At 38.3% G+C, this 24,932-nt stretch overlaps 1 protein-coding gene across 3 annotated transcripts in view; it reads left to right on the forward strand.

Annotated features, from left to right (window-relative positions):
• The window catches only part of PTAR1 (protein prenyltransferase alpha subunit repeat containing 1), a 33,274-nt gene extending 8,610 nt beyond the window's left edge, over positions 1-24,664 (forward strand). The window contains exons 1-6 of one of the 3 annotated variants that reach the window (XM_076363263.1): positions 5,112-5,251; positions 7,389-7,455; positions 13,998-14,102; positions 17,594-17,807; positions 23,116-23,432; positions 24,002-24,664. In XM_076363263.1, coding sequence (XP_076219378.1) covers positions 5,242-5,251; positions 7,389-7,455; positions 13,998-14,102; positions 17,594-17,807; positions 23,116-23,432; positions 24,002-24,350 — 1,062 coding nt within the window. In that variant the 5' untranslated portion in view covers positions 5,112-5,241 and the 3' untranslated portion in view covers positions 24,351-24,664. Of the gene's footprint in view, positions 1-5,111; positions 5,252-7,388; positions 7,456-13,997; positions 14,103-17,593; positions 17,808-23,115; positions 23,433-24,001 lie in introns of those variants that run through there. The other 2 variants (XM_076363261.1, XM_076363262.1) reach the window with 2 other exon arrangements.
• Positions 24,665-24,932: the final 268 nt, after the last annotated feature.

Here is a 24,932-nt window from a genome sequence, read left to right on the forward strand (position 1 = left end):
TTGTCCTGCTTTCCCGAGACAGAAGGAAAACTGCGGTGATGTGTGGATCTAAAGTAAGAAACAAGTGCAGTGTTTTTCAGATGTAGGGGTACCAGAAGTCGTTAGTCCATACAGCTGGGTAATTGTAAAGCTTTATTTCCTTTTTCATCTTTTTGGTTTGGTTTGGTTTTTAGTTTGTTTCACTTGCATGAAAAATACTTTAGTATATGTTGTCTATTTTGAAGTTGTTTAAAAACTTAGAATCAGGTGTGACATGGGAGACATTTGACTGCTTACAAAGTCTCCTATTCTGTTCAGAGTAAGAATGAAAAAGGGTAGCTGTAGTTTAGGAAACTAATTTTTTTGTTCATGGTTTCAGGTCTCTTCTAAATAGCAGTCAGCATAAAAAATGTTCTTACTCTGGGCTTATCTCAGTGTCTTATTCCTGGTGTTTATTCATACTCTTTTTGAGGCTCCTTTATAGTATCTTCTACCTGCTATGGCATTTTTCACATTTTTGTGTCCCAGAAAGAGGGATATCTTTTCTGTTGAAGAACACCTCATGACCACTCACAGAGTTCAGACCATTAGCATCTCACATGCACCTGGGTTTCAGTTTGGGGCTGTTACCTTTTTTTTTTTTTCCTGTTTGCATGAAACTAACCTAAATCATAAAGCACTGACTGTGTTCATTGTGCTTTAAAATGACTGTCTCAGAAAATCTTCCCCTCCTGGAACATACCCAACAGCCACCATCCATTGGGTTATGTTGATTGCAACTATAGCAAAGGCAATCCTCCTGGCTGCTTGATGAACTAGTGAGTTAAGTAATTATGTTTTAAATAGTGGGATGCTAGCAGACATCTGATACAGACTCTAGCATCTAGTCATCATATAACTAACATGCTGTGCCATCTTGAACAGATTGGTTTTGAGAGTAGGTCTGTGTAGATCAGGAAAAGAGGTCTGGTTAGTAACATCTCTTTCTTGATGTAACTGCCATTTGCTTTTATCTTCTTTAACTATTTATTACTATAGCCTGTTTCACTTTAAGTGGATGAAGCCAGTTGTGCACTTACCCTCATTAAAGCGTAGGGTAAGGGACAGTCAGGTGGCGTTAGTTGAGTCTATAAATGTGCACTTGAGCTTCTTTTGCATTCAGGGACAATATGGAGAAAGGAGATTGAGGTGTTTAGTGAATCTTAGCAAGGGAACATTCTTAAGGCAATGAATGTTGCCTGCTTTTCTTTGCCTGAGGGCAGGATCTGGAGTTATTAAACAGACTTTAATTCCTTATTACAGACACGTGGATATATAATGCAAGCGTTTTGAAAAGAGTAGCATTAAATGGCGGAGAAGGTTCGTAATGTGAGCATGAATGTACTTGCCTTCTAGTGGATGGGGAGAGGCCATACATAGGAACTTTCTACCTCTTTGCAAGCCAGATCATGATAAAGAGGAACCCATTCCACTGGCAACATACAGTCTTTCAGTGCTTGCTGTGTACCTTGGGTGGTGTTAGAGTAACAAAGCACAGGCTTGATACTCTGAGTTTATTCTCCATTCGAAAGAGTAGCTTAAGAAGATTGAAGTGTTTTCATGTGTTGTTGGGTATGACTGAACTGTTGATTGTCTGTATTTTATTTTTGTCTAACAGATTTTGTGTGTGTTTCCCCCCCCGCCCCGCAACAGAGGGTTGATGTCATGTCATTATGTGATTGCCTAGGAAAAGTGTTTTGTGGACTTCGTAAATTTTACATTGCCCTCTATTTTTTATTTTCATGTAATTTATTTTCTTGAATATTCTTTCTCATTACAGACATCTTTAACAAGACTTTTATTCCTAGGGGATGTGTATTTCTAACATAAGTAACTTCCATTTCTTACTTGCTCTCTGTGGTTTATGGGTGGACCTAGTAAGACCTGGATCTTTTTGATAGCTGCCACCAAGTTGCTGCTGATGCATTCAGTTCTGATAGAAACCAGCGATTGTGATCTGATTGCAAATTCAGATTTTATAATGCAGATGTTTATACAATTTAATAAAAAGAGCTTTAATATAAGGAATATAAATAATGTTTACTCTGACATGTAGCCAGAAACAAATTTTAGCATTTAAAAAGATGAACCTGCTAGCACAGGCAGTCTTAGCAAGACCAATGGTTCTCATTGCAGTGTTTTTTGCAGGTCTGAGGTAGGAGTTTGTGAGGTGTATTTTGATTATGCTGCAGATCTTCTGCAGAGAGACTTTTCATTTTGGTCTCAAGCGTTACAGAAAAGTCCTCCCCTTCAAATTGCCATGCAGACAAAACCATGTTGCTTCAAGCCAAAATACAAACCACTGAGATTTGTGTCACTCTTGCACTGGGAGGCTGGAGACCGCTGATAGCTGTTAGCTAAAGGGCAGCTGGGTGCTAATGTGCTGGCACCCTGCTCCATTCGCACCGGTCCAGGCGCTTCGTTGCGGTGACATTGTGGCACGTGCCTATTCTGCCAGGATGGTATGGTGCACCGACTGCTTGAAGAGTGTCTCTGCTTCCCTCCCAGACGAAGCCTTGCAGAATTCTTCCTCTCAAAATGCAGATCATAAAACTGTGTCGGTAAATACTGGAGTGGCATGAAGTTTCGATTACTGCCTTTTTGTTGAGAGTTGTTTGGTTTTATTCTTTTGAAAACGAAACTCGGTTCTCCTTCATTTCTTCAGTTACAAAAGTCAGTTTAAAATGTGTGAGAAGAGGTGATCTCCAGCATTTTCATGTCTATTGAGGTTTTGTGTCACTACTGTAACACATGATTAGGGCCTCCATGTTAATAACCTGTTTTTAAAGCAAGGTACAGCTTATAGAGTTAGTATGTTTTAGGCTAATTGAGTTTCACATTTGATAGGAAATTTTAGCAGAAACTGAAGTGCAGTGGTGGAAGGAATGAAGGTGGAAGTCTTTCCCAGGTGGACTTACAGAATTGTCTCTAATGTGGTGTAAGTAGGCATACTCTATCAAGAGATGTTACATTTTCTGTGTGTTTGAAATATCTTCAAGGATTTTCCTGCAAATTCCTTTTTATAGACAAAAGTACATGCTTGGAGTTTGGCAAGGTAGTTGTTTTCTTCTGAATGTAGTGAAGGGATAGATTTGTTTATTACTGCTGCAAAACTCAATTGCATATTCTGTTGATGCTTGTAATAAACAGTGATTGCAAATGTAGTCTCTTGTTACCTCTTTTGTGTTGTTAGAATTACTGTAAGCCATTATAATTAGAACAGAGAAGAAAAGCAGGGTGCTGATTCAAGTGTCTGCTTTCAGATGTGGTGTCTGATATTCTTCTGGCAGGATCCTGGAGGAAGGAAGTGCTTTATAGTCAGTCATTGATAGCTTACTGTGACAGATGGTTAATTTAGTTATGATTTCGTTTGGATACTTGGAATCCAGAATCATGACTACTTCTCTTCTTGCTATTGTTCCAGTTTAGAAATCCTAATTTTACACTATGTTTTTATCCTTTCTCCAATATTTTTTTTTGTTTATGCATGCATGTTATTTGTATTATCACAAGATGGTTTTCTGAAATTGCTACAAACTTCTCTTTTTATGCAAAGTATTGTTGTGCACACTCCCAGAATATACTTACTTCCCATAAATGTGTTTCCACTTTTACAACACTCTTCTGAAAAGCACATCCTAGTGTGATACACTGACAAAAATAAAAATCTGGATACAGCCCATATTTAAAAAGAAAATGAGCTGGAAACATATGGTTGTATTTGTCCTTTTGCAGCTAGGGAGACTTTCATGTACAAAAGGACATGTATGTTGTGAGCACCTACGGTGCTATAGTTTGCTTAAAATGTATCCAGCAGAAAGTACTTTTAAATTGTACATAAAATACATTGGTTTTTGTTACTGACACAGAGGGAACTAGCTGGCAATTACTATCATTGTGTGCCAGATCTGTCATAAGACTTTCTACTGAAAAGTGGCTCAGAGGTTGCGAAAATTGTGTCATTTGACATCTCTGGCTCAGAATCCACATTTCATGAAATCTTCATCTGTTACTTGTTGCACAAAGCATCAAAGAACATCAACATGAAAGAACTGGGTATTGCTTTGAGATTTTCCTTTTGTCTGCTTCTTTCCTTTGATAATGTTCAGGATACAGTGAACCTCTGTAATGGGAAAATGGACAAAATGGTAGACAAGCTTCTGTTTAAGTTGGGCTCGATTTGGTGCTGTTCCAGACCATTGACATTACCAGAATAGTCGTGTTAACTAGAAATTATGACTTAGCAGGATAAACAAACTATATTGTTCTAAGTGGAGCAATGTAGACTATGAAAACCATTTCTAAAAAGTATTCAAAAGACTGAACTAGGTTGTAATAAGCTTTTGCTTAACGTGTCTTGTGTAACTTGTACATAGCATGTACAGTGGTAGTACCCAATAATTACTAAAACCATTATTGTATTTAGAAAATCCAACACTCAAAAGTTCAGAATTTTTTCTGACTGAATTCAGAACTGCCTCTAATCCTGTTCTTGGTTGCAGCATTTTGCTGTGTCTCTACTTTTCTTCTTATCCTGCACTGCACAGTTTCATTTACCTTTCCCTCCTACAGCAAACACCTTTCCCTCCTGTAACAAATGAAGAAGTCCTGCAGACATCTCCTTTATTGCACAGTCCTGTTGCATCAATACTTACTGTGGTTGAGCATTGGAGCCTTTAGATGCAGCCCACTGACCTCTTGGCAAAGTGATAAGTAGCTGAAAATAAAGTTCACCATGGGAAGTGTCAATCAACCTAGATTTGGTGCACTGAACTCTTCATAACATGTTTCAAAAGTTATACTAAGCCAGCAATTTGCTGGCAGTCTAGATTAAATATAATTTAAAGCAAGTTTAAAATACATGTGACTTTTTTGTCTAGGGGAGAAGCTAGTATTAAAGTTTTTTGTGTCTGGGGTTTTTGGGTTTGGTGGGTTTTTTTTGTTGTTCTTTGTTTTTGTAAATAATCACCAGTTGGAGAGAAAGTTGGCTGGGTGGGGTAAAAATGCAGTTAGCCGAATAAAGGTATTTAGTCTTGCTTTGTATTAGCAACAAAGCTTGTAATTCCTGATTTTTTTTTTTTTTTTTTCCTTCCTTGAAGAAACCCTTAGTTGCCATGTAGTAGTACTGCGAATTTGACATAAAGAAGATTAATGTTACCTTAGAAGAGTCATTATTAGCTCTTGGCCTAGTGCATTTTGAAATGCAGTTTGTGTGTACTGTTTATGACACAAGGTAATAATAGCAGAATAATCCGAGCATTTAATTATGTATATTCGTGATACGTAAAATTGAGATATTTTAAAAATACAGAATAACTGATATTTTGAGAAGGTAAAATGGAAAATCTACATGAAACAATGACAGCTTACAATTTTAACTATAGATCCTTATGAAACTGGTGTTTTGTTCAATGTTGCCAATGAAATTTTTGAATGTAAAATTGAAACAGTAGCCAGCAAAACACTTAGTAGGTGTTTAATTTTACATATGTGAGTAATCCTGGATATTTCAATTGGGCAATTCATCTGTCTAAAATTAGGTAGGTGTTGAAGTACTTTGCTGGTTCAAGGGTTGGGTAAGTCAAAGAAAAAGCTCTGTATATGTAGGCAGCAAGTTAGGAAGAAGCTTTGCACGTATGAGAAATATTCATTCCCTGGCAATGAAGAGGAGTTTAAAAGGACATCTTTCATTAAAGGAAAAAAAAATCTCAATTAGAACTCATGAAAATAGAAAGTTAAGTTAGTTCCTTGAGGTAATTTTTAAAATATCACCATAACAGCTTTGTGCAAAATCGAGAGTACACTAAAGAATTCCTCCCCCCCCCATTATATGATGGCATAACATGTTCCTCATAAGTGGGAACATGATGGGAAGCACAAAATTACTTTGTTGGACATAAATGAATGAGCAGTCATACAGTAATATACAAAGGTATTCCACTTTTTGACTCACTTAACTATTAACTTCTCTCAAAGTCTTGGTTCAGAGATACATGAAGCCGTGTTCCTTTGCATTTTTAATTAATATGCTCCATTATTGTTGCATTTCATCAGTGACTTTTTAAAATTTCATTTTACAGTCATAATAACTGCACTAACCAGGGACCTAGTTCCATGGGATACCCTCTTTTTCCTTTTCCTTTTTTTCCTTAAAAAGTAATAAAGTGCCTCTTATTTGCTGGAAATCACCTAGAGTACAATCTATTTAGTATGTTAAGTGCAGGGAGATTAGGAGAGAATGCAGCCAAACTTTCTTGGCAGTGAAAGCCTGGATAGTCATGTTCAGCTTTGAAGCAAGTTTCTTCTTCTTACTCAATTGCAAAATTACCATGTAAATTTAAGAATTGTGATTGCAGGACAGGTTATCTGATCTGATGCTGTACCTCCTGAGAGCAGAGGTTAAGGGAGCCAATGCAGCTGACGGTCCTTAGTATCTCAAGCTTAAGTGGCGATGCCTCCTGAATCCCAATCAGTTACCCTGGTGGGACTCAGAACTGCTTGAATGGTGCAGTGGAGTGCAAAGGGAAAGACTAGGTTACAATGAAATTACTCTTCCATTCTCAGCAACCATATACCTCAGTCTTGTTTTTACGACATTGTTAAAAATAAGTGTAATACGAAAATCTACAGTGTGCAGTGCTTAAAGGCAGGGTTGCAAACAAATGTTCTGTTTGTTCTTTAGTGAATTAGTCTTAAAACCTCAGTCTGAAGCAAGGCTGTCACTTTGGAATGTATTTAAAGTGTTTCCTGTGCAATTAGATAGCAGTTATTTTGTGATCCTAATTCATGGGTATGGAGTTTCATGGTTATGGTGTTTCATTTTCCTAGCTACAGTTTTTTTATAGTATGTGTATTTTTTATAACAATATAGTGTATGGCAGCCATCTGCAGCTCAGACTTGTACTGACAGTAGGGTATATTTTTAATGGTACTATCCTATTTTAAAATTGTTGGAATTCTCTGTTTATGATATATACAGTGTGTCTGCAATTTAAATCACTAGATACTCAAGGATTCTATGTAATGGCTGTCCCTCGCTGAGGGCGTACTGTATGTTTGATTATAGCAGCACAGGTAGAGGTCAGAAATTTCCGGCTGCAAACTTTTTAGGTGCGAGTTGTTAGCAAGACAGGAGTCCATTATTTTAAATAATGAAAAGGGAGGATATGGCAGATTTTGCTCCTTCTTAAATTAAGCTAGCGTTTCTTCTGGAATGAGACAGAGCAGTGTTTTGCAGAGGTGGGCATCCATAGGTACAGCAGCTTGCAGAGAAGAGACTTTGAGGAAGGACAGGGAGTAAGGGAGTGCGGAGAGAACGCTGCTCGTGTGAATCATTACTAATCTTTGTGTCTCTTGTTCAATTGTTTTAGAACTGATAGATATCACGTGTACCCTGCTGCTGCTGAACCCCGACTTCACCACTGCTTGGAACGTGAGGTATGTTGCACTCAGCGAATGACATCAGAAAGACCTGGGCCTTATGTATGAGTCAGCTGTAAGCTTTGTTTTAAGTGGTAATTAGTGACACAGCAAGAGCTTTTCAGCTAAGGAGTGCTGAAGGAATGTTAAAAATCTCTTGTGTCCTGTATGCCTTGCAGATAGTTTCAGGCTACCTTTGTTTCCTGTCTTTTTTTTTTCCCCTGTAGTGCAGGCTAAAGATTACACTGATGCATGTGAAGGCACATGTTTGGCCCACATTTTTGGGGGATCTAAGTCCCATTGAACTGCCACTCATCCTTCCTTCTGTCAGTTAAGGAAGGCCATTTGTAACCTTTAGATTGGCATATCCAATCACGTAGTGCCCAACTGATGTCTGCTGTCTGTCTTCCATGTTTTCATTTTACGCCTCTTTGAATATTATACCTGAGTCCTTTTGCGATAACAGTTCAATTTGCTGCCATTACCAGTGCAGCTCATCAAAGCTGAATAGCCTCAATAGATACACTGCAAGAGAAGGGAAGGAAGGCAGCTATCCTTTATTCTGGATGTGTTCTCCCCCACCTTGCTCCTTTCTTGTACCTGTTGGGATTAGTCTAGCTTCACCATCGGTCACGCTGCAGCACCTGTCCAGGAGTCATTATGGAGGCGGAGCAGGAATTTACCTCCTTGCTCTTAATGGAGTCCAGAAGCAACAGTTCTTTGCAACCCTGTAATCTGGTAATTTCTGTGTACATCTCAGAGCTGGGGGAATATTCTCTTTCTGCTGCCTAGGTAATACTGGAGAAAGTCTTAAAGGAATAGTTTTAGAAGGGGTGGAGAGCTGACAGAAAATTCTATGTTAGCGTCTAGGAGGACTCTCATTAAAAATATGACTTTTGTAGTTAAGATCCATTATTGCAGTAGGAAAAATTAACAAAATGACCGAGAAAGATGATGGCTGCAGGTAGCTGTTAGTCCTAGATATGGCAAATTCAGCTTTTTTTTTTCTTCTTTCATTGCTGGTGTAGTTCTGAAGGATTCTGCTGTGATCTGTATCTTTCTAGCATCTCAGGTCTAAGAAAGGGGGATGAAAGTGATAGCAAAGGGCTTACTGTCATGAAAATGTGTATCTTGAGTAGCTTTCAAGTGATAGAATGGAATCAGGAGCATGTATAAGTACTAGAGCTACTACAGTAATGTAATCTTGTGGTACTTAAAGCTGAATTCAGGTTTTTGTTTTAGGTTTTGTGGATTATTTTTTAATGCAAATGCATCTATCCTTATCAGTCTGGCTTTTTTTCTGCCTGACAACTGAAAGAGTTTGCTCTTATGTACATGAGAGGAGTAGTTCAAAGTTGTAAATGGAATTAAAAATGTTAAGGAATATGGATGAGGATTGTTTTCTCCTTTGTGACATTTATGGTTTACCAGAGTGTACAAATTACTACAGAAGGTGGCCTTGTTCCCCAGATTCTTGCCCAGTGCCCTGGCTGGCAGTCTGTCTTTGAAGCTCGGTTTAGCATTCAGAGAGAAGCTGTTGTTACACCAGCCAGTCAGTAGCTGTGGAGTTTACCACTGAGCCTGCTCTAGCCGAGGGACTGCTTTGCTGAATCTGACCCTACGTTGTTTTAGGCTGCTGCTGGGAGTTCACTGTTTTGAAGGGTAGACACTTAACTGGCACAACATTTCAGCTTCTCTTCTATTCTGTGAAATTCCTACTTCAGTAAATTACAGGTCAAGCTAGCCAGACAATGTGGCTGAGCAAATGGCCTGTTCCTGGGAACAGGCAGCGAGGACTGTGGCGTGCAAACCAGCTCCTCTGCTGGGGTGGTCCCACAAACGGGGCTGAATCAGCAGCAGATGGCAGGTCTTCCACTGCTCTCCCTCTCTTTCTCTTTTGCCTCACCTCCAATTTTCACATTTAGGAATCTTGACTTTGAAGGAGAGGAGTGAGAATGTGACTCAAGGATGTGCCAACGCAGACACGGGGAGAAACTGTTTGTTATTTTTGTCAACTGGACGAGTCCCATTAAAGCCATGCAGATGTTTTCAGTTTTCCTTGGTGTGCTTCAGGCATTCATTATCTCTAGACCAGCAAACTGAGGTGCACATCACAGTCAATGGGAGTTTGGTGGTGTTAAGCCTCCATGTATATGTGTGTGTGGTGTTGTGGTTTTGTAGTGGTAGAGGGACTGCTACCGCTTTATCATTCAGTGCTCTTTTTAATATCTAATTCCTCCTCTCCTTTCTCTTTTTTCCCAATATAAACTCAGCAACCTGATCTAGTTGAAGATGTCCCTGCCCACGGCAGGGGGGTTGGACTAGATGACCTTTAGAGGTCCCTTCCAACCCAAACTATTCTGTGATTCTATATACAGTCACAGAGTAGAGGACAGACTGTGTTCTGCACAGATACTGGAGGTAAATCCTTATTCTGAGCTAGTATAAGCTGGGAACATGATGGATCTGCCATGGGATGATTGTTTTAATCTTGCTCAGAGGATGTTTGTTATGCCAGATTCATCTTACACTCTCCACACACAAATTTTTAAGGGAAAAAAGCATCATAGACTCCAAGTAGCCTAAAAAATAAAAGTGTAATAGTTATTTACTGAATAGCAGCCCTGCACATAGTGTTTCCTGTAGAATTTAATGACTTTCATTTTAGGCTGGGGTAATCCCTTTTTCCTATCTTGAATTCTCTGCTGAGAGCTTCAGAGATAGTGGTTGACTCAATAGCACTGAATTTGAAGATGCAGGAAGAGGGTTGTTTGAGAATGGGAAAAGGAAGTCTCTTCCTTGGAAAGGCGAGAGGACTTGGCAGAGCAAGATGACTGGCGTGGTGGTGTGGAAGGCTAATGAGCATTTCAGCTCAGCTGACAATCATAGAAGGTTGTATCTGGTTAATGAAGCATAGGAGAACATAAAACTTCAAAAAGATTATCTATCTCTTCCTAGCAGGTAATACATCTTGACTTTGGAGCTATTCTAAACAATTGTAATATGCCTGCATAGGTTTGTCTCTTATTTATTTATTTTAATTAGAAGTGACTGGGAAGCTACAGAAAGGCAGGGACTATAACCTAAACCATGAGAACTGAGCAAGAGCTAATTGTATGGTGTAGGAAGGCGTGCTAAAGAATAGGAGATGTGTCGCTTCTTAGAACTCGGAGGGAAATCCCTGTTATACTGAATGGGCAACAAGACATCTCCAGTTGTTAATCATAATTTCAGTTATCCTGTGTTTTTAAAGTTGAAAAATCTTCCAAGTTAAAATGACCAAAATCTTTATGTAAGTGATTGTAAAGGAATTGTCATAGGTGGTCTTGTTCTTGCTCATATACTTGCTGGCATGTGCAATTGATCAAAAATCAAAAGACACTAGGTAACAAGATGCTCTGAAAAGTCAAACTTTTTCCTGTCAGAGATCAGTGACTCCAAAGGTGTCAGCAAAAACATACGGCAAATCAAAATCATTTCAGATTATCTTTTATGGGAGCTAGAATTCTGAAGGCAGAAAATTATTTATGGTCCACGTGGCAAAAAAGTGAGCTAGAAATTATGTATCCAAGTTGGATGTTTGCTGAAAGAGCTTGAAACAGGTTTATTTGGGAGTATATGATACTTTAGTGATACTTGTGATTGAAGAACCTTACTTGTGAATGGGAGGATCTCTCGTTTGAAGATCTGTGAAGCTAATGTTGTGGAGGCTCACAGAATCAAATTAGGCAGGTGATAGTTTCAAAAATAAACTTTATTTAAACCAAAATTGGTTAGCAGAAAACTAACTAGAAATGAGGCTTCAACACTCTGATAACACCAATAAACCACAGGTTCAGGATGGTTTTAATACGAGGAATTAATACTGCACAGCCAGCTTTAGAAATGAGGATCCAAAACGTGCACAATCATTCACCTATGAGATGAGGGCGCTCAACCTCGAGGAGTTTCCTTGGGCGGCATCCTGACCCAAGGGGAGAGTCCCCGCCTGCAGACCCGCTGCTCCGAGGAGGACCGACTCCACTTGCCCTCCGGTGGGGCTCCATTTATACCCTAGTTGAGTCTGATCTGTGGTCAGCTCTAATTGGCTGAGGGCCTTGACTTTCCCACCGCTCGCCCGAGGTGTATATGTGACGATACTCACTGCCCCGAGGTGTGTACGTGATGGTCAGCACTCACCACTGTAAAGGCGCGAAAGTAAGGGCGTGAAAAGTGAGGACACAACAGTCTTAATGTCCCTGGTCTTTATTAGGGCAGGTGTACCTGCCACAGCTAAAAACTGCTTTTCTACCGTAGCAGTGAGAGTGAATCTTGTCTGTAATGCTCCTCAACTTTGCAAAAGAGAAAATTTACTTTAAGAATAAATATGTGTGAGCCTACTTATTTACAGTTAATGCTTTAATATAGAAAGAGCAATTTCTTCACCAAGAGTTTAGGTTTGGGAAGCTAGGTGGCCTGGTAATCTAAATCTTTGTTAAATACGTACGTGCATTTGTTTTGAGTGTTAGACTGATCTAGATTGCTTTTTCTTTGTCCATGTGGTAAGTGATTTTTACCAAAATGTCACTTTTTGCATTGCAGTAATGGGGCAATTATTCCATCTGCTCCAGTGTTGACATTCCCTGAATCTTTCTCTTGTCTGCTTTGCAAAAGTCAATGCACTGGCACCAAACAGTCTGGTCAGTCTGCCGCTCCTGGCTGGTATACCCAGATTTCCTGTTGAGCACCTGCTAAAAGCATCCAATCTGAAGCATGCTGGAACTTGATTCAGATAAAAACAAATGTCCCAGTAGCTATGTTTCTGATCTCTGCAGACAGTTGTCTACTGACTTCACTAGATATCAGGAGCAAAACTTCCTTAAGGATTTATTCAGCTGTTGGTTCAGTAGCAAAAGAAGTGTCTAGGCTAGTGCCTAGATGTATACATCTCACCATATTTCTTGAATTTGAAATAATATGTTGCTCACTGTTAGTGTTGCCACCATTAGCTTCTGACTGTGGGTATACAGTTCAATTAAAGCAACACAAAGCCAACTTACCAGGTAGAGTCAGTTTCCTACTGAAAACTTTCAAAACAGACAGAAAATGACAATAACTGCTCGCATTTAAAGGAATATGTCAGTTTGTGAGACTCGGGCCATAACTTTAAAACCACATTGTGTTCTGTGTCAGACTGCAGAGAAGTTTTACCTTCTTACTGGATAGCAGCTCTTTTCAGTGTATTTCCTCCTTGTCCCCTTTCCCCCCACCCTCTTTTTTTTTGGCCAGAAAATTGATCATCTGCTCTTCACCTATTAGTGCTCCTCTTGCTGAACCTGGTGCTGAGTATATCATGATGATGAACCATAAATTATTAAAAAAACCCAAAACCAAACCAAAAAACAAACAAAAAACCCCACAACCCAAAACAACAAAAAACCCCACACCAAACCCATGCCAAAATTGCTTCTACTTCTTGCACTCTCTGTTTTTAATTGTGACTTCTGGAGGTTTTGGGAAGTGCATGTTTCCTGTCTACAAATGGTGACTTTGGAACTTACTGTATCTTTGCTTCAGGGACGCTATATACTAGATTGGAAAACAGGATATGGAGGCTAATGTCCTGGGAGTAACTGGTGGTGGGGTGATGTCTACAAACATGCTCGGGACAGGCAGTAAGAGTTATAAAGCAAGAAAGTAGAATAGGGTGTGGGACAGGGAATTCTGTGCAAAGAAGGCGAGAAAGATAAATACGGAATTCACTTTGCTCTGTCTGTGTCAGAGGTACTCTGGGAAGGTTATGTTGGATGAACATTAAATTTTGTTAGGGCAAATTCTTTTTTTTTTTTTTTAAACCAAAAGTTGTTCTACACATAAGTAAATTTAGCGATCTCAGCCTTTCTATGAAGTTTGAAAAACATTCTACACACAGAATATTTCCCACTTCTTTCTAAATTTAGGGGTCCTTGATACTTTATCTTGAGCTATATTTAAAAACTAAAAGTAAGGGGGAGGGTGGAGAGGCTGTGTGGAAGAGTAACTGTATTTTCAGGTGTACAGAATGATCTAAGGGCTTAATTCCAAGAAGGAATGTTTAATCATATATGTAACCCTATTGGCAGGCCTTGTATCAAAGAAAAAACAAAAACCAAAAAGCTGCTTGTGTTATTAAGATGTTTTTAGAGTATGCACATAAAAGCAACATTATTCTCAACAGCCATTACGTGTAGCCCAAACTCCTTGGCTTTCTGATTAGTAACAGCAAATGTGCTGGAGAGCCATGTTTAAATACAGTTGACTCAGTGATTTCTGGGTAGGTTCGGGAACCAATGAGTTGTATGTGTTCAGGTTAAGATAAAGTTCTTTGATCTGGATTTATTTTATTGGGCCTGGTTGAATAGGGTGCGCATATATATAGCAGTGTGGACTGGGTTAAGCCACCAAAGGCTTTTTAAACTCTTGTAGTTTGACAGGGAAGTTCTATTATGATACAAAGGAAATGCCGTGCTATTTGTTATTGGTATGTGTTCTGTTTTCAGGTTACTTCTTTTATTCATACAAATTTATTTTATCTTTTGTAGGAAAGAATTAATACTGTCTGGCACTTTAAATCCACTTAAAGATTTGCATCTTGGAAAACTGGCGTTAACCAAGTTTCCAAAGAGTCCAGAAACATGGATTCATAGGTTTGTTTCCCTTCTGTTGCCTCCCCAAACATAAATCTTTTTCCTAGGGTTTTTTTTTCCTGTGCTTAGGTTAAGGAGAGCCATAGATGAAGGAGGAAATCTAGAAATATAGCAGATTCTTTGAGCCAGTCATTGTCAAATACTGTGCTTTGGCTTTTGAAGATACCTGCCTATATTTTACACTTAGAACTAAAATCACATGCACCTTCTTTTGCTGCATATTTTTTTAATAAACTTTGGAGGTGGGATAAATTTTCTTAAAGGTTTATCATGTCTTGCAGCACCTAAAATTCTCAGCTTGAGAATTCTGATTCCATCAATAGTACATATTTGAGCATTGTGCGTTTCTCCCTCTTTCCCTCCTCCAACTTACTACTATATTGCTTGTCTAGGCATTTCAGAAAGACAAGAATCTGTAAAACCTCATCTTTATAACTGAAGTTGGGTTCTTTTCCATTCCCATACCGGTCTTTTTGATTGGGTGAATTTACTTTTATAATTTTTAACTTAAGCAATGTCATTAAGTCACCACTACTAAATATTAAAATAACAGAGCACATTTTTGGAAAAGATAACTCCAGAATTATTCAAACACACAAAGCTAACCATCTCAGTCATGACTGAGTGTACATAAAATGCCTGTAGCACAGCCAAGTGAAGTACAGATCCATTGCTCAACTTTGTTTAAAAAAAAAAAAAAAAAAAAAAAGAAAAAATCGGTGTGTGTGTGGTTTTTTTCATGATGTATTTTTCACAGGATAACTCATCCTTTTGTAGACAGCCTTAGAGATTTGAATGTAACACATTAGAAAGCAGTTAGCAATGTTTGCATTTCACATGTTCAGCATTAACAACCGTAAAGTTGATGCCCCGTTAGGGGATTTGTACTCTATCAAAAACATAAATAAAGCTTCATTTGTACTGATAACGTATGAATTTTTGGAAGAGGGAGTTGTTGGTAAACACTCCTTTGTGAGTGCATGAGCTTAAAATTCTCGACGTTAACCTAGAATGTAATACACTTAATATTCCTAGGTATTTCTTAACTTATAAGCATCTACTTAATTTCTGTTAATTTCTTTCTTAGTAGCATTGATATAGCAACAACATTGATGAATTTCTGCAACTTTGGTTTTTAATTTTGTTGTTCAACTGCTTTTCATCATCTCCATGCTACTGACTCATGCTACTTGATTGCTTTGTTTGAAGCAAAAGGAGTATGTAGAAATAGTGGGGAAAAATCTTGCCGTTTGTCATGGTTTAGCCTTTCCTACATGGTAGCTAACACTGGAAAAACTATGATTTTTTGCATGTAACTAGTGCTGCACCTGGTGCCATCCATATCATTATGATGATCAGTACATTTTTATGAAATTAGCTAGAATGGTAGGTTCTTAATATTTATTTACATCTTAGCATTTTTTATTATTTCTATAACTTGATCTTGTGCGTATACAGTCAGTATATCTATTGATTGCACAATTGTTACTGAATAATCCTGTGTTCCTTTGCGGTAATTCCAGGAACTGTAATAGTAATAGGAACACGCATACAGTGACAGAATAAATTGGATTTCTTTTCTCCAAATTTATTGGAGAAAATGTTCTCTTAAAAACCTCCGAAATAATACTGTGATATTCAACAGGTACCAAAAATACATTTTAAATCTTCGGAGGTTATGCTTGTCTTTCTTTCCTCCCATGCAAAAAGTCTAGAAAGTAGCTCAGATTTCATTTTATAATTTTTTTTCTTTTGTTGTAGCCACAGAGACTATAAAGTCTGTCTCTTTTCACATGCTCCTGTATATATAATTTATCTGCATTCCTTATTTTATAAAAATCCTCATTTTAAGAAACTGAAATAATTTTAGGGTCAAAATAATTTGTCTTTTTATGGTTTTACTCAGAAGTCAATGTTAATGAAATAATATTTATCTTTGGTTAAAGAATGAGTCTCTACTCATTTAGCTTTAATGCCTAGACTTTTTTAGAATTTCCCATTTCTTGCAAATCTGCTCATTGAAGTGAAAAAATACTAGATGGTGATGTTTGGATCAAAGACATTTTTAAAAAGCAAAAATTAAGTCTTCAACATTACTACATTTCATAAAATAAAGTTACACAACAGTCAAAGAGCATGGTTTGTTTCGCTATAAATCTTTAGTTAAAACAAATGTTATATAGGAAACCAGTGTATGAACACTGGCTTCAATCCACTGCTTGTGATTTCTGCTGAGAAACACAGTCAGTTTAAAAATTGCACTCTTATAAATTATCTTTAATATTGTCTTCCAATAGTTTAATTTTTTTTTAAAATAACTAAGAGAAAAAGACACAGTGTAAATAAAAGATACCAGTGAACCAGGATATTATAAATGCTTTCAAATGAGAGAAAAAGCAGATGAACTACCAATTTTTTTTAACAGTGATTGGCTTATCTATTTTTTTTAATATAGATACGCAATTTTATATATGAATTGCAAAATAGAATTCTCTTTCTAAAGAAACTAGTTTATTATTTTTATTTTTTTTAATTGAATTATTTTAACCAGGAGTGACACCTTTCTGAAAGTAGCAATTCCAAAAGTGGTTTTGGAACCAATGTGAGCCAGTACAAAACAGAAGAACCTCTGTGTCACAGACCGGAGGATGTCCAGTTTCCCAGAGCATTCCACATGGGTCCATTGCAGGTCTCTTGACACATGCTGCTGTGTGGAAGTCTACACACCTGTGATCCCTTTTTGTAGGACCCTTTTGTGTAGGGTCTTCAGACGCACATTTTCTGCAGGATTGAGGACACCTCTCAAAATACTAATCTAAAAATACTACTAAAAGTCAGTCCAAAGTAAAATTACAAAGTCATGTAGGAATCTGTGCTTATCTCAGTCACTTCAAATCAAATATGTATAATTCGGCAGTAAAAACATCTGTTTTAGTTATACCTATCGCCCTTGAAACTGTAAGTCTTTTGCACCTTCTTTCTGCTGGTGATGTACAGAAACTAATTTGGCTTGTTGTGTGCAGTACTGACAAATGTAAGAAATACTGACAAAGCACGGTTAATTTTTTTTTTTAACTGAATCACTTTTTTCCATCTCATTTTGGATATTTTATTTTAGTGCTGTACAAGTCTCTGAAAGAGGAGCTCATTAGAAATCTCTTGCAGACAGTTCTTGCATTTTTTTTTCATAAATTTGCTCTTTCCTTCTGTTTTCTTTTAGTATGCTGTAAGTAGCCATGACCACTTACAGTGAGCGAACAAACAAATACAGCTAGAGTTAAATTATTTTGGAGTGTGATCATAAAGTCATAGCTTTCAGTATGGGAAGAGTTCAGATGGTTATGTTTGCTACTTACTCATCATCTAGTTACAGTGTAGTTCAGATAATTGAAATATCAGAAAGGTTTGATTGATCTATATAAATGAAAAAACATTTTTTTTTTCTCTTAAAATTGCTCTCTCACCATTAACACTGTACATCGTTTAACCAGACGATGGGTGCTACAACAACTAATTCAGGAGAACTCCTTGCCCAGCCTTGTGACTAAAGGAAACTTGGGAGCAGCACCCGTGGAAAGAATTCACCGACTAGTGCAGGAGGAAATGAATGTCTGCTCTGAAGCTGCTGGGAGATATCCAAGCAACTACAATGCCTGGTCCCATCGCATCTGGGTTTTACAGCATTTGGGAAAGCTGACTGTCAAGGTATAATACAGTAGTGAATAAAGTCTTAAATTTCCTTGTCTGAAAAAAAAAAAAATAATACTGGTTTGCCAAGCAGATCCTACGACATGGATGGAGAGTATCGTATTAAGTTAGCACAGGTAACTAAGAATGTTTTACAAAAACAGGGAAAATATTGCAATGAGTATGTTTTGCATTTTGCTTGCCAGGGTAGGCAGGTTCCGCTCAGCAGAAAGAACAGATTTTTCTTGCCCATGTACAAAGTTCTGTTTGTTGGTACTTAGTGTTAATGAACTTGTGGCAGGAGGATAGATGGGACTGTGTGAGCTGAAATAAAGAAGGGGCAACTGAAAATAATTCTTCTAGCACGAATCTTGAAATTCCTGATAGAGAAAATGGTAACACATGACAGATATTATTTTGATAATGTAATGCGATGTCTTGTTTTGATACCCTTATTCAGCTTATCTGTGGTTTCAGAATATTGAAGGATTAAGTAAAGACAGCAGGAATTTCAGAGAAGGCATAATGGTGCTTGTAACTAGTTTCTTCAGCTCCAACAGTATCTTTTGACAGCATTTAAACTGAGGGCTGATCAAGCTATTTCAGCTCCAGCAGGGACATGTTATGCAGTGGTAGATATTTTGGATCGCATGGTAGTATCTAAAACACCGAGACCTGCAGCAAATTGAATTAGTTAATGTGACATGGTCTAAAATTATATAGTTTTGTAATACTGTGGTTTCTAAGCTGTTAGGTGAATTCCTTGTGAATATTAGGCTGACAGTGACACATCACTCACACTTTTAATGGCAGCCGCTGCATTTTGCCATCGTGTAAATACATAGGGGAGTGAGGGACGAATTCAGCAGAGGTTGTTGAGTTGGTATAGCTGTTATTTTTATGTCTTATGGGCCAGCTACTGCTAGCAATGGATGTTGTTTTGCTGATGTTTCCTGTTAATTGTCACCTGAGAAACTTTAAAAATAGTTGTATCAGATTGGTAGTAAATAGCAAGTATGTTCCAGACTCCGTAAGGGAGACAGCCCAGAATTTGGACTCATCTGCCTAGCAAGTTTGTATGTAAAGGTAGTTATGGAAAACTCAGAAGAATTACAGGATTGGGATAGATTGGAGGTTAGAAGTTAGGGTTAAAGGTCTATATTAACAGGAAACAGGGACTTTCACGTAAGTCTTTAACAGCTTTCTTAAAAAGAGGGGGGGAAAGTTAGCACTGTTAATTAAAACTCCAGTCATTTTATGCTTTAGTTAACAGTAGTTTGAAGATCAGGGTAACACACTGAGTGCTTTTTGCACTTGCTATTCCTTACTAATTTAAATAAACAGAAAGAATTGCATTGTGATAGAAATAACTTCTCAGAGCTGGAATTAGTCTGGTGGGTTTATTCATTGGCAGTTGTCAATGCTTTGTGTGACAGGTCACAAGCATGCCTGTGAAGGAAGTGTTTTAAATTTGTTTGATTGCTCCCAAGTCCATTTGCCTTGCCTGCCATCCTCGTTCCCCTGCTGGTTGTCTTTTTAGGCTGATTACTAAGGAAGTGATAGTCTTCTCTAGTTTTGTCCAACTGGCTTTCGTTACCTCTGGCAAAATTTCACTGATGCTGATGTTTCTCGAGCAGTGTGTTTAACCCATTGGGAAATCTCCATGTTGACTCTAGGTTTTGTTCATGGCACCACCAATGCATCTCTTCACATGGCCTAGCAGAAGGTGTTTGGGATGCAGGAAAATTAGGAAAAAGTGTGGAACATAAAAGATATCAAGAATCTTGAGATAAGATTTGTGGCTAGGTAACTTTAAAAGGCAGAATTAGAAAGTGATTATTTGCAAGATGTGGTGCGAGGAAAAAAGCAAATACGGAAGACGACAGGGGAAAAAGCAGGCGTTACAGATTTTCACAGAAATATACAGGTTGTTTTCTTGCTTGATGTCTCATTTTGTACCTTCAGCCATTTGTGTGTTTGAATATCTGAAAAGAATGGTAAATTTCACTGGGATGTAATACAGGAACTGTGCTGAAAAAATTAGCAGATAAAACAGTCACTGTGATTCTACAGCCATTTAGTTCTTCAAGGTTACCTCAAATTAGAGTACCCTGTGTTATTTAGGGCCACATTTCTGCTATAATACAAACTTTGCCTGTAGTTTGAGGTAACTTTTATTATGGTGTACAAGGAAACAGAGGCCTAGAAACATAATGTGTGTGTTGTATTACCATTGAAATAAGACTTCTCAAAACAGGTTTCTCATTTACGGAACTGTTGCCCTGCTTTGGAGGATTTGAGAGGGTAGGTTGTTTGATAGGGTTTGGGGTTTTTTCCTTTGGTTTGGTAATCCTAATGCTTCTGCAGACTGAATCTCAGTTCAAACTCTGGGAAAAAGATATAAAAAACTAGAGGAGAACGTTTTGGCCCTGCAGGAAGGTTTTCGCACAGAATAGAGATGTTTCTTCTTTCTTAGACAGTAAAAAAAATTATCTTGTTTGAATATAGAAATCTCAATTTGTTTTTCCTGCAGAATTTGAACAACATTAGCAAGATTACGTGGTGTTTGAATAGTGTTCATAACATCAGTTAAGGACTTGTCAAGAACAGATTGTTCCAAACCAATCTAATCTTTCTGGTATTGGAGTACTTGCCTCAGAAAAGGACGAGAAAGCTTGACTTCAGCTTTCTCACTTGACAGTACAGTTAGCTAATGGGGGGAAAAACATGGGCTCCAGACACCTACTGATAAGTGAGTGCGTAATTAGTTGGAGAACCAGAGTAAGAGAGTAATACAATATAGTCTGTTAAAATTCATACACGTTATGATACTTCAGATAAATTGCGCAGGTACAAAAATAGGATGTAGCTCAGCAAGGATGGACAACCTTTTTTGTTTTCTTTAGATAGGAATACTCAGCTTCATAATTACAGGATGAAGAGTGACTGATCAGGCCCTATAATAAAAAAACAAGCAAAGAAACAAGCGGTGGAATGATTGTCATGAGGCAACACCTCTCTTGTGTGATGTCCAGAAGACAGAAGTATGTTCATAAGACACAAAGTAATATTTCCCGTAGACATCCCCAGTAAAGCCTTGGCTTTGTCTTAGATGACTGGACCTCCAAAGGTACCTGTCTTTTGTGTGAGTGGACATTGCTATATTTATCTCGTTATCCTTAAAAGTTTTTTCCCCAGATACAGTTCCTTTTCATTCCCCCACTGTCCCAGACCAGGGAGGAAGTTTTGGGCTGCAGTTTATGGTGAGTAAGTACTAAAGCAAGCACAGGGTCAGGGAGGGTGTCAGAGGGAGTGCAGACCTGGAGGTTGAGGCAAAGGTCACCGAGGGCATACGTCCGATTCTGGAGCAGGATGCCAGTTCCGTGGCACTCAGCTCACCATCAAAGGTAGAAGAGGGCCCTTTGTGAGAGGTTGTCAAGAGTGGGAAGGGCGGCATTTTCTTATCATTTCCTGTTTGCTTCACAGAAGAATGGCAAAGGCCTTGTGCTGTTCAGTGTGGAAATGGAGAAAACTGGCTTAGTAAGAAGGAACCTCTGTTGGAATTCAGATGTTAGCTGACTCTTTGTTTTACCTCCAGTTGTTTGAAGCGTCTTCCACTGTTACTCTGAGGTTCCTAGAGGAGAGGCTTTGGTTTTTATAGATCTCAAGAAGTTTAATGGCAGTCTTCTGTCTTGCTTTTCTAAAAGAGGTTTTCTAGTTCAGGTAAGGAGTGATGCTGGGAATCGTTCTTTGCTTTGTGCAGGGAGTTAAAATGCATAATTACAGTGTTCCCCTGTAACTTTGTAGCTTATAAACATGACAGGTAAATGAATCAGATTATTTTGAGATCTAAGTTGGACATAATGTGTGTAATGTTAGTTCCAGCTGAATAAAGACTGGTCTGATTTTTCTGATGTTGCCCTTGAGCCTTATGTTGTTTTTAATAGGCTTTTAAATTTTAATGTTCAGAAATTTAAACTAGTAAGCTCAATTCTGCTGAGAAGAGAGAAGCTGATCTTGTGGTTTAAAGTGCAGAACTGGAGATGGGGAGTTTTAGCCCCCTTAAGAATCCTGTATGTGGGCTGTTACTTAATAGTGCCCTTCAGTTTGCTGATCTGTAAAAGGAAGACAATGCTGGTGTCTCTTGTCAAGACCTAAAAAAGCATGTTGAGTATCTCAGGTAGAAGGTGCTATTTACATCATTTGTATTTGCTCTAATATCTTTTAGAACAGCTGCACCACAAAAAGGGTGTATAACTAGCCTTGCGCATTTCCATGATTTTCTTTGTGGGAGGCTGTGCCTCTTGTGCTGCAGGAGAAAAAAGAAAGACTTTTGCCTATGAAAGTTGCTTTGCATCAGCCAGTTCTGTTAAGTGACATAGGTAGCTTAGAAAAAGAGATTAAAAGCAAGAATATACCAGTAAGCTTTTATCCAAAGTCTTTAGAAGTAAACGAAAAAGGTAGTTTGGATCTCTTTGGAGAGTTCAAACTCCAGAGGAGGACCAATGTGAGGAAAGAGGTTAAAGCCTTTAAAGAAATACAACCATTAGTTCTAATAGACAATGTAGAGTAAAAGAAGCTTTGCCCAGTAGCCAAACTCACCGTCTTCCTAGGAATAAATTTTGAAGGCTTAAAAACATTCAGAATTAAGAGAAAACTTGTAGGTGTCAACAGTGTTACAAATACAGCTGCAGTCACCATTGTCAGTATTTACCAGTTACTGTGAAAGCCTTTCTGGGAGTTCACCAATTACGAAGTCAAGCAACTTAATTATGGACAAATAGTTTTGTATTCCACAGGCTCTAAGACTTGGAACATAATGTTAGTGGTTGACATTCTTTCCTGGAAAATGAAAGTGTAAATTACTTTAATTTTTTTTTTTTAAAGCAACTCACCCACCCTCTGACACCCATAATGCACTAGGCAAAAATTAAAATACTTCTAACTAATATCCATGTAGTTTGGTGTACCCTCTGCCTCTGCTAAATAGTCTTTATTCCTAACCATTCTGAGATTCTTAAACCACTGCTTATTTCTCATCATAAGTGGTTTCTGGTTTTTTTTCCCCTTACCCTATGGGAAGGTTTCTGAGACACCTACCTCTTCAGAGTTTGGAAGAAGTGTAATTCCTTTTGTGCAGGGATGCCAAGATACTTGTCAGCACACAGTGGAAAAGGCTCAGTGATTATTTCATTTTTCTGTGTGTGTTCTTAAACCATTACCACAGTGGCTGAAATCCCCAGAGGAGAGGTTACCTAATACAGAAACAATGGTGGTAAATTCCTCCTTTATACTGGTTGATAACTGTCGCTGCTTTTTGTTTCAGGTTCTCCTTGATGAACTGTCATCCACTAAACATTGGGTATCCATGCATGTCTCAGACCATAGTGGATTTCATTACCGCCAGTTCTTACTCAAGTCCTTGATAGGCAGAACTGTGACTGACAATAATGTACTGGTACAAAATCAAATGGTAAATGAGCAAAACCCTAGCCTTCAAAAGGAGGAGGAGAGTGCAGGGGCAGAAGCTGCCTGTGCGGAGGAGCAGAGCGTGGATCTCCCCCGCCGTTTAGAGGAAGAGTTGGAGCTCTGCACTGAACTGATTGACACTTACCCAGGGCATGAAACATTGTGGTGTCATAGGTAAGAGGACTTGGTCAAAAGTGTCCTTCTGATTTATGGATTGTTCTTTGCCTGATGTTTCCAGACAAATGGTTGTTCTGATTTTAAAAGGTACCACTCAATAAAAGATTTCTAAGCTACTATGTCTTAAGCCTTTGGAAACATTCAAGAGCACAATCAGAGCTGTTGAATGGAAAATTTGATTGGCCTTAAGCATCTTGTTGATGTAAGCTCCACTTGCCCCTATAGTTTGTGCAAGAGACACAAGATACTGTTAATCAGCCTTCTCACACTTAAAATGTTTAAAGGGCAAAAGATGAGCAAAAGATAGGCAGAAGATGGATCAGCTGCAGAAAACCTCTGCTTTGCCAGCTGGGTGTATGTGCCTGACTAGCTAACAGCACATTTGCCAAAGTGACTCTGAGCCCTTTTTTGTAGAGTGTGAGCAACGAGAGCAAATTTTGTCTGTTCAGGGGGGAATCTGGTGGGATGGCAAATGAGCTGAAGCAGTTCAGCAGCAGCAGCAGCAGATTATTTTCAGTGCGTGACTTTTTTTTGTCTTCTTTTTCTTCCTTCCTTTTTCTCTGAAGAAGGCGTGTGTTCTACCTTCAGCACCACCTAAGCAACAAACTTCCTCTTCTGAGCGCAGTGGTATCATCTGTGGACAGCAGCGATGAAACTCTGAATAATTCCCACCACAGTCCTGCGACAAGTCACATGGCACAAGCTATGGATGTTGATGGTTTGAATGAATCCAGCAGCAAACAAGGTTATACCCAAGAAACAAAACGCCTGAAGCGTGCTCCTATGCAGGACTCTCTTGGTCCAGAAATGGAATACCGGTTCATTGATAAAGTATTATCAACTTGTAGGGATGTGGACCAAGCCAGGTTTGCTACTGCTTATAGGAAATGGTTACTTACTTTTTTAGGTCAGTGAAGGAAGAGTTTAAAGCCTTCAGGGTTCTTCTTTTAGTGCAATATTCTCTTTTCAGACACAAATGCATGTCTTGGTTGCAAGTGTTAGCTAACCATGTGTTTCTCACTCTTTTAATGGTCAGTCCTAAAGTTCATATTCAGAGTAGAAGTCTGTCACTTTATTTATTAAAGAACTGGCATAGCTTTTTATTTTTATTAAGCAAATGCAGTTTGTTCTTTAATCTTTTTAAGAAATCACTCTGTGTCAGCTTCCTACCATGCCATTTTCTGATTTTTTTTACCTTCTGCATTAAGGTGGACTCTGAATCATTTGGCTTTTAAAAAAAAAAAAAAAAAAGGAAAAAAGTCTGAAATGCTTTTGAAAAGAGTGTCTGGAAAAAGAATAGGAGGATCTGTCAGTATCAGCTAAACCTGTTTCCAGATTGTTCCTCTTTACTGTAGTGGCATCTTGCTAATACCTTATTGGATTGAGACTATATTCGGTGAGTGCTATTACTTTTGTATGAGCAACCTTTGGTAGAACACCAGTCTGCAGTGTTTCTTTCTCAAGGCTCCAAGTAACAGTATTGGAGCCATGCCTTTC

The sequence above is a fragment of the Aptenodytes patagonicus genome, chromosome Z (genome assembly GCF_965638725.1).
Source record: "Aptenodytes patagonicus chromosome Z, bAptPat1.pri.cur, whole genome shotgun sequence".
Classification (NCBI taxonomy): domain Eukaryota; kingdom Metazoa; phylum Chordata; class Aves; order Sphenisciformes; family Spheniscidae; genus Aptenodytes; species Aptenodytes patagonicus.